Raw genomic sequence first — 13700 nt, 5'->3', positions numbered from 1 at the left:
ACTGTGGGCAATATTACTGGCCGTGGGAGTTCCAGTGCACCTCTGCCAATAGTTGAAATGTTTACATACGGGCAATTATGCCCAAATTAGGTATGGCAAAAATGGAGGCGATCGTCAAGGTTTTGTCCAGGCCCCAACTCTTTTTTGCTTTTTTATTAACAGCCTTGTTGAGACATTGATAGCTGGCAAGTACATCAATGCCCCCAGGCTACCGAACAGAAAAATACTAGCTATGATGTTCGCAGACAACACCCTCTTGCTCTCAAAATCACCTATGGGAATCCAGATGGCCCTTGCTATTTTTAGTGTCTTCTGCAGAAACCTGGACCTGGAGCTAAATCTCCAAAAAACTAAGTATATGATATTTAATGCAATGCAAGGTTGAGCCCACGGGTAGATGGTTGAGCACTAGGGAGGGTATCAATTTTTTAGTACCTCGGGTTAACAATCACAGAAAATATGGACTGGGGTACACAAATTAAGAAAACAAGTCTAAAGCTGGCCCAAAAAATGGGGGTACTGATCAAGATCTATAGGAGCTGTACCCATAAATGTGTTGGCCCGGCAGTGGAAATGTATAAAATCCAAGCCAGGGGTGGTGCCCTGTATGGTGCTATAATATGTGGTTACCACCGATCTTGCTCTTTAGAGACAGCCAAAAACTCCAATTACAGGCAATTATTGGGTCTTCCCTCCAGCACCCCACTAACACCTCTCTGCATGGATGTTGGGATTGGTAGACAGTCAAAATATCGAGTTGGAAATATCGACCTACCATAATATCGAGTCTGAAATATCGAAGAAGCATAATATCGAAGGCAAGAATATCGTAGGACAGAATATCGACCCAAGGTAAGTAATATCGAAATACTTAATATCGATGTAAGTAATATCGAAGTTAGTAATATCGATAGCATATATATCGATGTTAATAATTTCGATGACACTAATATCGATATTTGTATTATTTTATAGTTTTTTATTATGTATGTGCTATATGTTTAATTTAAGTATTTAAAATAATTACTATTATATGTGTATACATTTTCTATAATAATATAGAAATTTATAAGGAAATTTGATGTTTTAGTACCGGAGCGGGTTGTGGGTTTATAGGGGAATAGGGTGGGAAGTAATTTAATTATGGTAAGTTGATTAATAATTAGTAGGATTAATTAATTAATTATAATTATTTGCTAATTAATATTGATTAATTGGGAAATAATTAATTGATTAATTGATATATATTTTCTGTAGCGGGATGTGGGTTTATAGGGGAATAGGGTGGGGAGTAATTTAATAATAATTAATTAATTAATATATGTTTTTAAATATTTATAACTAATTAATTGGCAAATAATTAATATTAATTAGTTAATTAATTAATATAATTTGGTACATATTTTAAATTAGTAATTAATTGGTAATTAAATAATATTAGTTAGTTAATTACATTATTAGAGTAATTTATTTATATATATAATTTTTAGTTACTGTTAATTAATTAATTGGGGAAAAATGATATTAATTATTAAATTATATTAATTACAGCTTATGTGCTAATATATTTACTTTATTGTTATTGTTAATTAACTATTAATTGCTAATTAAATAATATTATTTAACTTTGGGTTAAGGAGTATTTTTAGGGTTCAGGGTCATTTTGGGGTTTTTGGGTAAAGGGGTATTTTTAGGGTTCAGGGTCAGTTTTCTGTTTTTGGGTAAAGGGGTATTTTTAGGGTTCAGGGTCAGTTTTCAGTTCATGGGTAAATGGGTATTTTTAGTGTTCAGGGTCAGTTTTCAGTTCATGGGTAAAGGGGTATTTTTAGGGTTCAGGGTCAGTTTTCAGTTCATGGGTAAAGGGGTATTTTTAGGGTTCAGGGTCAGTTTTCAGTTTTTGGGTAAAGGGGTATTTTTAAGGTTCAGGGTCAGTTTTCAGTTCATGGGTAAAGGGGTATTTTTAGGGTCAGGGTCAGTTTTCAGTTCATGGGTAAAGGGGTATTTTTAGGGTTCAGGGTCAGTTTTCAGTTCATGGGGAAAGGGGTATTTTTAGGGTTCAGGGTCAGTTTTCAGTTCATGGGTAAAGGGGTATTTTTAGGGTTCAGGGTCAGTTTTCAGTTTTTGGGTAAAGGGGTATTTTTAGGGTTCAGGGTCAGTTTTCAGTTTTTGGGTAAAGGGGTATTTTTAGGGTTCAGGGTCAGTTTTCAGTTTTTGGGTAAAGGGGTATTTTTAGGGTTCAGGGTCAGTTTTCAGTTCGTGGGTAAAGGGGTGGTTTTTGGGTTCAGGGTCAGTTTTCTCGACTGTTGCACTCTCTGGAGTGGGAATAGTAATTTTATCCCTATGCTATCAAACGCTTTATATAATTAATTGTTAAAATATCACATGTTTATTTTATTTTTTATATTACTTACATTTTATGTATGTTATTGTTTTATGTTTGTACATGTATTAGTAAATTAGAATATATTTCATTAATTTAGAAATTAGTAAATTAATTATTAATACTTATTGTTCAGTACATATATATTATATCTTTACTGTATATATTTAATTAATGTATTATTAATATATATGTTTTATTTATTAATTTTAAACATTATTAGATACTTTTAAATATGTATATTTTATTTATTAGTGTTATATACTTACTTTTACATTTATATATATTAAAAAAAAATCGATATTTTTAACATCGATATTTTTTACAACGATATTATTTTTTCGATATTTTTGTACTTACCATGTTGTAGATAGGATGTCGATATTTTTGCCCTCGATATTGTTGACTCGATATTCTTGTAGGTCGATATTTTTGTAGTCGATATTCTGTCATAGATCCGTTGGGATTAGACCTATTCCAAATGAAGCCGCTCTAATACCCCTTTTATTTTTGTGACATCTGTGGAATATTTTTAAATTAGATGCATACAGGGATGAGTTGAGAGAAGTCTTGAGCCTACATGGAGCAGATAAATTACCCTGGTTGGCGCACTTTAGAAACATCTGTGTAGCAATGGGCAGGGGGGCGCTATGGGATCATGCTGAAGAAACTTGCATGGCGATTCCAAGGGAGGTCTTGATTGAGAGCTACAGAGAACTCAAACTTGCTCAGTTATTCAGGAGGGCCACAGCTGGTCGAATGACCTTGGGATTCCTGGAAGTAAAACACCATTATAGCCTAGAAGCTGTTTTAGATGACATTCAGCCGTTCCCGGCTTAGAAACTATGGAGCTCATTAGGATTGGGTTAATCCGCATCCTCCGGGCCGGCCGAAGCTACCGCCGGCCCGGAGGATACGGATTAACCACTGCAGACAGAAAAAATACCCCCGCCAGATAAGGATGGCTGGGGGATCTTTTTTCCGTCCTCCGCTTTTCCACCGCGGCGGAAAAGCTCTAACATGGCTGGCGGTGTCTATCAGACACCGCCAGCCATATTAGGATGTCGGCGGTCCTATGCCTTTCCACGGTGGCATTTCCGCCGTGGAATGGCATACAAACTTTTTTGGGGCGGCCCGTTGTGGGCCCCCTGGGATGAAGGGGAGGTGCACATGGGGGGTACCTATGGTACCCCCCCGCCTTTGCATGCATGAAGCGGCAGGCACCAGGCGGTTCCTGCAGCTTCGTGCACTCAAAGGAAAACATGTTTTTTTAACATTGCTGCATGTGCTGCTTCAAGCAGCACCCGCCGCAATGTTAAATATACAGGATGTGACCGCCATGGTGGCAGTCACATCCTAATCAGCACAGAGGGACCGCCGCTGCCCCTGCGGACGGTCCCTCCTCCTCTGGGGTGGCAGACTGACGCCATCCTAATGAGGCCCTATGTTTGCAATTTAGACAGGTGCACCTTCATGAATAAGTGGGCAGATTCTTCCAATTTGGGTTGCCCAGCCAGCAATCATGCAGAAGAAATGGAAATGTATGTGTTATTCTACTGTCCAGGCTATAAGAGTGTAAGGAGCCGATGGCTGTTTCATATATGCAGGAATTTGGGGCCCGATTCACAGAACTAACTTAAGACAAAATCCTAAACTTACTACTTTTGGTATTCACAGAAGTTAGGATTTTGTCTTAAATTTGTCTTAAGACAAACTTAAGACAGACTTAAGTTAGGATTTTGTCTTAAGTCTGTCTTAAGACAAACTTAAGACAAACTTAAGACAAAATCTTAACTTCTTTGAATACCTAAAGTAGTAAGTTTAGGATTTTGTCTTAAGTTACTTCTGTGAATCGGCCCCTTGGAGTCTAGGCATTGCTGTGAGGTATATAGGCTATTGAAAGACGATACCCACCTACCCATTGTGTTTTCTATATCATGCTTTTTATTCTGTATGTGGTGCACCCGTAGGGCTATTTTAAACAAGAACCTATAGGTGGGGCAGGTCCAATATTACATTTTATGAAAATAGGGCCCAGTTGATCTGTATTCTTATCCCAATGAATTCCTCAAATGACTTTGTTAAAGATTCCTTTTACCTTTCATGTGTTGTATAAATTGTTTTATGTACACTTTTATACTTTGGTTACTATTGAACGCTGCTAGATGAGGGCCTCCATGACTACACTAAAAATGATGGTCCTGGGCAATTTTAAAGGCCCTTGCACTGTATAGGTTTTGCGTACGCACTTTAATTTTAGTTGTTGCTGAAGTAAGCACATACACTTTTTTGAGATAAATACTCCTTCCTTTTAACTTTTGTGTGCTGTATAACATGTTAGATGTACATTTTTATACTTTGGTTACCATTGAACACGGCTAGATGAGGGCTTCCATGCCTGCACTAAAAATTATGGTCCCGGGCAATTTAATGGCCCTGGCACTACATAGGTTTTGCATATGCACTATAAAGAGTGAGGATTAGGATCCAAGCAAAATTCAAGATGTTGCTGAAGTACGCACATGCACTTTATTGAGATAAATACTCATTGGCTTCCCCCCATATTCAAGACAGGCACGTGGAATAGTAGAAAAACTCAGGATCACTGGAATGGTCCTTTTCCTGTCTTGACATGGCTTGTGTATTTAATCGATTTTGTCATTATTAATCATGCATATGCCTTTATGCTGTCCGAGTATATCACAAGCACAGGAATATAACTCTTCAATAGTTGAGTGATGTTTGCTCTTTGCTTAACACATGCATTTTATTGTATTACATCTTTTGCTTATTGAAATGCTTTTTTACGGTGTATATATTGCACAAGTTATTTATGGCTTTTATATTCAACTGTTAATTTTCTGTTTATAGTCATTGGCAAGAGGATGAGATGCTTAAGTTAAGCAACATGAATACAATTCTCACCATCAATGTGCTATTTGGTGCCTCATGCAAAGCAATGGTTATCTTTTTTAATTGAATGTACTGCTCTGCATTAATATTGTGCGTTTATGGCCGTTTAGGCCGAAATAAGGTATTATGATTTTTTTTTTTAATTTGTTTTTATTGTTACATCATAGAACATGGGTACAGTGTGAATCATCTGCTGGCGCGGCGTCAACATTCAGCCACGGTCAGCCAGGCGAGCAACGTTTCTTTATATAACTGGTATAATTAGGTACTTTCTCCATTAAACAGTACAGATCAATCAAATAGGTCTTCAGGCTGGGATACAGTAAACGTGCTCCGTAAGGGGGACGGAGAATAACAGTGGGCATGTGAGTTCCCGAGGGCGTAGGATCGAGGTCTGTACAGTTTGCATAGCGGTGCTACCAGATAACGGGGGGGACGAAACTGTGGGGGGGAAGCATAGAGGCGCTAGCAGGGTCATGGTAGAGGGATACTGGTGTGAAATAAGGTATTATGATGATAATAAAAATGTGTTACATGCAATCTGTGAGGCATTTCCATTTGTAAATTAAATGTGACATTCGAACACTGAGCTAGTGAAAGTTGTTTTTTCATATCACGTTTGCGGTACTGTGGAAATTAACTAGAATTTGGCCTTTGCACTCTAGTAATAATTATGTGAAGAGTGTGTTTTTTAGTATAAATGTTCTAAATAATGTTTTATTTGACCACATTTTCACTACCTGTGTATAAATATATATAAATTCAGAAGTGCAGATTGTAATTTATTAACATTGATGAGTGTTGAAAGGACTCATTATTCTCGAGTGAGATGTTTTTCACTCTCCAAAAACATATACTCCAATCTGTGCATATGCATATAGGGTTAATCCTATGATGATTGCTTATGCAGATTAGTTAAATAAACCTTTATTGTTTTTATTGTGAACCAAGATCTAGGAGCCGAAGGTTAAATCCATGCACTGCATTATGGGAATGACTGGTCTGTTTTCAATGATCTCACTCCTTAGTTTTCTATGCCCCCTGCAAAATTAGCCCTATGAGATCCCACTGGGTTTATTCATGGAGCTGCATGCTCACATCCGCACTTTCCTGTGAATCAATGAGCCACCAATAGAATCCTTTAATAAATTCACACAGACGGCATATGATAGTGGACTGGGTGTGTGGAAATCCGGTTTCAGCAAGTATTTATCATTTGCACATTGCCAAAGAAAGTATTTTGATCTGTTTTCACTCTATCAAAATCTTTGTTTCCATTACACTTCAGGATTACAAACATTTTTTTCATTTCTTCCTTTGTAACTGCTAGCATATTTCAAAATAGTTGCTCAGTTAATTTACAGGTATTTACATTTTGTTTTGTTTAGTAAAAAATGGATAACCTACTGCCTTTCATTTAATTCTCCTTGTACCCCAGCAAGATTATCAGATAGTTCATTTTAAAAAAATCCTCTAACTTTAGAGTGAGAGAAAGAAAACTAAACATCAATCTCCATGTTAAAATAGTAAGCAAAACTTTATTGGAAGACTTAGCCAGACATTTGACCTCTGTCTCTGAAAACACAGCAAATCAGACAAGATAATAGCAAAGTTTAGAGGCGTTTTAATTGCCCACTCACTAGGTGAACTCCAGCATGGAAACTTTGGGGCTGCTGCACCACCCCAAGTTCCCCTACTTCCACCATTATGTACTCTCCCAACTCATTACACATTTTAACACACATTCTGATGTCCATATACATGCTTGGCGGATGTACATGTATCTGCATGCATGGTAAACACTTGGAGTATTAATGCACATACTCCATGTGATACAAATATCCCACACACACAATCCATACCATACAGACCCCTGTCTAATACAGTAGTAACACATACTCCTGACACCATAATCTTGCCCGTAAATACTCTTCGTAGACATACACAGTTCATTCTACACACTTTTTAGAGACACACCCCTAACGGATACATACAGGCAAGACATGGTGTTACTGGTTGGAGGAGGGGTGGAACCCTTCTCAAGCAGCAACCACAATTATTCTCAGGTGAGAGTCACAAGCAAACTCTTTTTTATGTTTAAAAAGCTTTATGCGGATAATAACAGGAAATACAGAAGGCCAGCAATACAAAGAAGAGCATATTGAAATAGATACGTAAACAATAAAATTGCTAGCGCAAGAGCAAAAAGAAAGCTACTTAAATATATTAAGGAAGTAAGGGTAGGAAAGGGGAGGAAGGGGAGACATGGGGGAATAGGGGCAACACTTACAATTGAATAATATGTGATCTAGCATATCTACAGATGAATGTGAACAATAGTCATATTATAGTTAAGAAATACAATAAACCAGCAAGGGTTAGAAAAAACAACAACAGAGAAGATAAATATTTACAGAGGTTTGAATTTTTCAGAATTTAAACGAGAATTATTTGTTAGTGCCATTTTGTCTAAATACGTGGTGAGTGGCAAACAAAATAGATCTCTATGAACCGCTGGCTTGCAAGAGGAGGCAAAAGCAATATCAAGTTGATGAAGATGGCATAGCCTATTCCACCAGTGTTGGACAGAAAGTTTTGTAAGAGTTTTCCAATAAGAGTTATGTGTTGAAAAGCTAAAGCTAACATAAGGTCAAAAAAGACCATGTGTGTGACTAGGGAGATCTAAAGATTCAAACAAACTCCCAGAGAAAAGAATAGGAATAGAAAAAGGAACGAGAATGGTAAATAAGCGAGAAATACAGGACCACATTTTCCCCAAAAAATAGGAAACAGAAGGGCAAAGAAAGAGAAGGCTTGTGCCAGTAGAATGAGAAATTGTTGCTATAGAAGTAGGGGTGAAATAAAGTATATGGTAAAGGAAAAACATACATTGAGTGAGAGAAGCAGATCTAGAAATTTTAATAGAACAGGACCAGAGTTTGTCCCAAAGGTTGATGGGCCATTCACATCCCAGGTCTAACTTCCATGCACACTCAATTTTATTTTTAGGACATTCTGGATCAGGAGCTAAGGAGTGTTTATAAATGAGAGAGACCTTAGGTAATGAGAGAATAATCTCGAGAAGAGAATTTTGTTTAGAGAGAAGAGGAGTAGAGTGAAGAGAGTAAAAAGTATCAAGAATAACTGCCTTTAAAGTAGAGAATTTCTGTACAAAAGAACTGGGACAAGGTAAGGGAGCCTGAAGTTGGGGAAAGGAACAGGGAGACAAACTATCAAATAGGTTCTTGACCCAAATTATTCCTTTTAATCGCAAGGATTTCCAAAAGATGGTTATATTGTTAATGGTAATAAGGGAATTGTGCCAAATTGGAGATTCTAAAAAGGATTCCCTAGAAAAAAATGTTGGTTGGGTCAAAGGTTTCAACAGGGAACAAGTCTGTTTAAACAAGGGGAGAGAAATTTGGGAGTTTTGGCAGAAAAGGCCAGAACTTCCTTTAAAAAGAAGAGGGTAAAAGCAAAGCACCTTCAATGGAAAACCATATGGGGGTAAAAGGGGAAGGTTCAGAAAGGAGCCATTTCGAGGCCTGAAAGAGTCAGAAGGATTTATGATGAATACGGATATCAGGGAAATTCGCACCCCCATTATGTTTAGTCTTGCGAAGAAAAGATAAGGATATTCTGGCTTTTTTATTTTTTCCAAGAAATTTGGAGAGGCGAGAATCAATCTTCTTAAAATAACAGGCAGGAATATGGACAGGGAGCATGGAAAGAGCATAAATAAAATAGAAATAATCATCATCTTAATTGAGTCCAACCGACCCCACCACGAAAGAAAGAGAGGATTCCAGGATTAGAATAGTTTATCAATCCGAGATGAGGCCTCAGTCATAGTTAATTTAACAGAAGAGGCGATGGAGTTGGAGAACTACATACCTAAGTATTTAATTTTAGAAGTATTCTATGCAAAACCAGTGGAAGAAAAGAAATGTTGAAAACTAAATTTTTTGGGAGGGAGAATCTCTGTTTTATGTGAATTGATTTTGTAACCAGAGACAAGGGAGAAAGAAGAGAATCTATACTACTATTATAAAGGAAGAACTTTGAGGCTTTGATGCGGGTAAACTCGGGAACCACAGCGCCAATCCACACACCCGATACATCGTTGGAATCCTCAGGGTGTGCAGATGGACATAGGCTATATAAATTTTAAAAATATGTTATATTTAAAAAATGTACATTTAAAAAATGTAGTCCCCTCGAAGTAGCGCCGGCCGCGACCTGCGTGCTGACGTCATCCAGGAGCGCGAGGAACGCGAGAAGGAGCGGCCGACATGGCGCGGGGGGAGCACTGACGAGCGGCACACAGGTGGTGAGCAGCAGCAGACTGGCGGAGCGGCGAGGAGCACTGAACTGAGGAGAAGCGGCTGAGCGGCGGACATGGCGCAGGGGAGGAGCACTGATGAGCGGCACACAGGCGGTGAGCAGCAGCGGGCCGGCGAGGAGCACTGAACTGAGGAGCGGCGGCTGAGGTAAGGCTCCGGGGGACAATGTCAGGGCAGGCAGGGGTCGGGGAAGGCGGGGGTCAGGGAGTTACAACAAAAAGGCTCCGGGGACAATGTCAGGGCAGGCGGGGGTCGAGACTGGCAGGGGACCCTCTGGAATAATTGTGCTCAAGCTCCCGACTCCCGCCAGCCGCTCTATACTCTGTGAACTCCTACTCTTATCCCCGCAACCTCTGCTCATCCTCGCCTCCCTGGAAACAGAGCGCCAGAGCCCCACTTACCCAGAAAGCTCCCCAGTGCCTCAGGCGCTGCTGCTGGCAACCACTGCAACACTGGGCCTCTGGCATAATTGTGTGAGGTAAGCCTCCGGAGGGCAATGTCAGGACAGGCGGGAGTTGGGTCAGCCGGGGGACGGGGTGGACAGGGGCCCGAGCTGATGGCCAATGTCGGGGCAGGCGGGGGTCAGGGAAGCCTGATTGCTCCCGGACAAGGTCGGGACGGGCTGCTAGTTAATGTAATAAAGGGGAAATAGAAACTTCAGAATCGGATATAAAGAGTAGAATGTCATCTACGTATGCGGAAAACTTTAAATGTTGCTCACCATAAGAGAAACCAGATATAGATTCATTATTACGGATCGATGACAAAAAGGGTTTGAGAGCTAAGATAAAGAGAGGGAGGGAGAGAGGGCAGCCTTGACAAACTCCATGTTGAAGGGGAAAGTAGGAAGATACACAGCCATTGACTAACACAGAGTTTCTGGGGCTAAAATATAATAAAGAAATAAGCAAATCAACTTGGGACCAAAACCATGCCATTCCAAAGATTCAAATAAAAAGGACCAATCAACTCTATCAAATGCTTTTTCAGCATCAACAGAAATAGCCGCTAAGGATGTGGAAAGAGAAGTGATTTTGTTCAAGACATTAAGAAAAAGACTAGAGTTGTCCAAAGTTAATCTGCCCTTGAGGAAACCACACTCGTCCTTACCAACCAAATGAGGCAAAAGAGGTTCTAGCCATAAAGCAAGTGTTTTGGCAAATAATTTATAGTCTACATTGACCAAGGAATTTGGGCGATAATTTTTACAAAACATGGGATCATGACCATCTTTATGAATCAAGCAAATCGTGGCCTCTTGAAAAGTGCTGTCTGTCTTACCGGAAAGAAAGAATAAGTGAAGAAGTTCTAAGAGTTTAGGAAGCAATAAATTTGAAAAATGCAAATAAAATTCAACTGAAAAACCAAACTGGTCGGGGTGTTCCCTTTCTTTAAGACATTTAAAGCTTTGGATAATTCATTAAGGGATAAGTCTGTTTCAAGTTTAAAAAAATTAAGGAGATCATTAGATGGGGTCGGAAGCTTATTAAGATAAGATTGAATAAGGGATCTGGAAGGAGGAAATTCTGGGGAGTAAAGGTCTTAGTAAAATTGCATAAATTCATTGAGAGTATCCTAGTCCCTATGAATGGGATTGCCATCTATGGAATAAATAAAGTCGATTAGAGTACAGTTTTTACGGGATTTGAGATAGTTTGCCAAAAGTTTACCAACTTTATTACTTCCTCCATAATATTGAGCATTGCTACAAAGAAGTATGGAAGATGCCTTATCAGTTATAGTCTTGTTAAAGGCCAATTTCCACGGATAAGAGCTGGTGAAACTGAGTCTGCTGGCGAGGTATAGAATTTGTGTACTAATGCCTTAATATTTGCTAGAGTAGCCTTGTGTTATTGAAGAAAATGTTTCTTCTTTTGTGAGACGAAGTCCATGATAAAACCCTTCACTGTAGCCTTAAAGGAGTCCCATAGTATATGGAGAGGAGAGTTAGGATCACTCTTTAGTTAAAAAAATTCATTAGCAAAAGTGGTGAAAGAAGAAGAAAAGAGAGGGTCAAGAAGAAGAGAATTGTTAAAAGATAACCAAGAGGACCTGGGATGCGTAGGGAGGATATCAAAATTAACCACAATCAGGGCATGGTCAGAAATGACAATGGGTTCAATAGATAAAGATAAAGATTTTGAGATAAAGATTGAGAAAGAAAAATATAGTCTAAATGGGAAAGGGAGTTGTGAAAAGGAGAGGAGAAAGAAAAGTCAAGAGAATCAGGGTGAGAGAGTCTCCAAGCATCTACAAGATGTGTTTGGAAAATAAAGTTGAGAAATTGTTCATGGACATTATGAGGAATAAAGGTAAACGTCGTTTACAACGCGGTGTTTACACCGCACAATCTTTACCATGCTGCCATTACAACGCAAGTCGTTACTACGACTTGCGCTGGATGGCGCTGTTGGTTAGGGAATATTGTAACTTTATATTTCAACACATTCCCTACTGTTACGTGGACTGGTGTTGGAATATAAAATTATAATATTCCTCAATCCGCGCCCTCCAATGCAAGTCATTGTAACGGCTTGCGTTGTAATAACCGCGTTGTAAAGTACCGCGATCTAAAAGATCGCGTTGTACTGACATACATCCGGAATAAAGCGTACCTGAGATTGATGGTCAAGAAAGGGGCCAACAGCTTGATTACAGTCACCTTACTGTCACATTTCTATCGCATTTCTGTGGGATCAGAGGCCGAAAGGAACAGTCAGGTTGAGTAGGGCCATAAACATTGAATCCGGTCAAAGAAATGTTATTAATTAACAACTTAGCTAACAACCATCTCCCTTCTGTATCAATCTCTTGCGATACAACTTTACAATTCAATTTCTTGTGACATAAAATTATAACACCGTTTTTCTTAGTGGCAGTAGGAGAGACTAAAACTGAACCAACTCAACCTTTTTTAAATTTTAATGCTTTGGGTTCTGTAAGGTAAGTCTCTTGTAGGAGAACCAAATCAGGAAGAGGCAGGATGTGATATTATTCTCTGTCTTTTAATTGGGTTAATAAAGCCTTTCACATTCCAGGAAATAACTCTGAATGCAAAATTGTCAATAATAAATAAAGAACAATAAATGCAGCAATAACATAATGAGGTGAGAGATAAAGGGAGAGAAAAGGGAAAAGAAATAGAAACAAATGAGAAGCCAGGAAGAAAGAAGAAAATGCATAGGATAGGAAAGTCAAGAATACATATGAAGAAAAAAGCATATAAGAGAAGGGAAGCAATATCACCAGAAAAAAGAAGAGGGGAGACACTAAGGAGGGAAGAATAGAAGGGAAGAGAGAGTTCAAAAAAGAGAAGACAGTGCATGTCAAAAATGATGACTGCTGTTCGTAACTTACAGGGAACAAAGGGAAATATGACTGGCGGCAACGGACAATGAAAACAGCACACCCAACAACAGGCAACACACTGCACCAGGATTTCAATTAGACATAAACAGGAATGGACAACATGACTGGGAACACAGTGAATTTCAAAGAACTTGTAAAGGGAAACAAAGTTATGCCAGTGAGAACAAAAAGAACAATGGAAATAAATAACATAACTGAGACAAAGGACCGCTCGGGCAAGATGGCCGCTGGCAGTCTGTAGGGGGAAGACGCGTTCTCCCTCTGCTCCCCTGCTCCTGAACCTGCTATCGGAAGGGAAGAAAATGACGGCTTAAGGACGGCGGAATGCTGACGGCATATACCGGCATCTGCGCTTGTGCCGGGGCTTCAGTTCGGAAAAGATCTCTTCATTCCAATTAAAGAGAGATATAGCCCGCAACGGATTCAGCAGAGTCTATGTTTTTTACGAAGGCACTAACCTCTTCGACTCTGGGAGCATCGCTGGCGTGGGCATTGGCTAGCACGCGTCAGCTGATGGTGAAGGCCAGTGGCTGGAGACAACAGCATCGGCAGCGGCGTCATCGGCAGCAAAGTTCAGCGGCTGCTCCGTCTACAGCTTGGCGATCAATGGCGCCGAAGATTTCAAGAGCCCTGAGGGAGGAGAAAGCTGCCTGGAGCGAGTCAGATGCTCCGGCGGCCAACCTCCGAACAAAGAA

At 39.4% G+C, this 13700-nt stretch overlaps 1 protein-coding gene across 1 annotated transcript in view; it reads right to left on the bottom strand.

Moving 5' to 3' along the window:
* Positions 1 to 13352, bottom strand: part of LOC147678069 (extracellular calcium-sensing receptor-like) — a 75016-nt gene extending 61664 nt beyond the window's left edge. Inside the window, exon 1 of the mRNA XM_086945617.1 lies at positions 13347 to 13352. Within this exon, the coding sequence (XP_086801743.1) occupies positions 13347 to 13352 (6 nt within the window). The remainder of the gene's footprint in view (positions 1 to 13346) is intronic.
* Positions 13353 to 13700: the final 348 nt, after the last annotated feature.

Source organism: Lissotriton vulgaris, chromosome 12, assembly GCF_964263255.1.
Source record: "Lissotriton vulgaris chromosome 12, aLisVul1.2, whole genome shotgun sequence".
Taxonomy (NCBI): Eukaryota; Metazoa; Chordata; class Amphibia; order Caudata; family Salamandridae; genus Lissotriton; species Lissotriton vulgaris.
The sequence above is the reverse complement of the archived record's forward strand: the minus strand, read 5'-3'. Positions and strand labels throughout refer to the sequence as shown.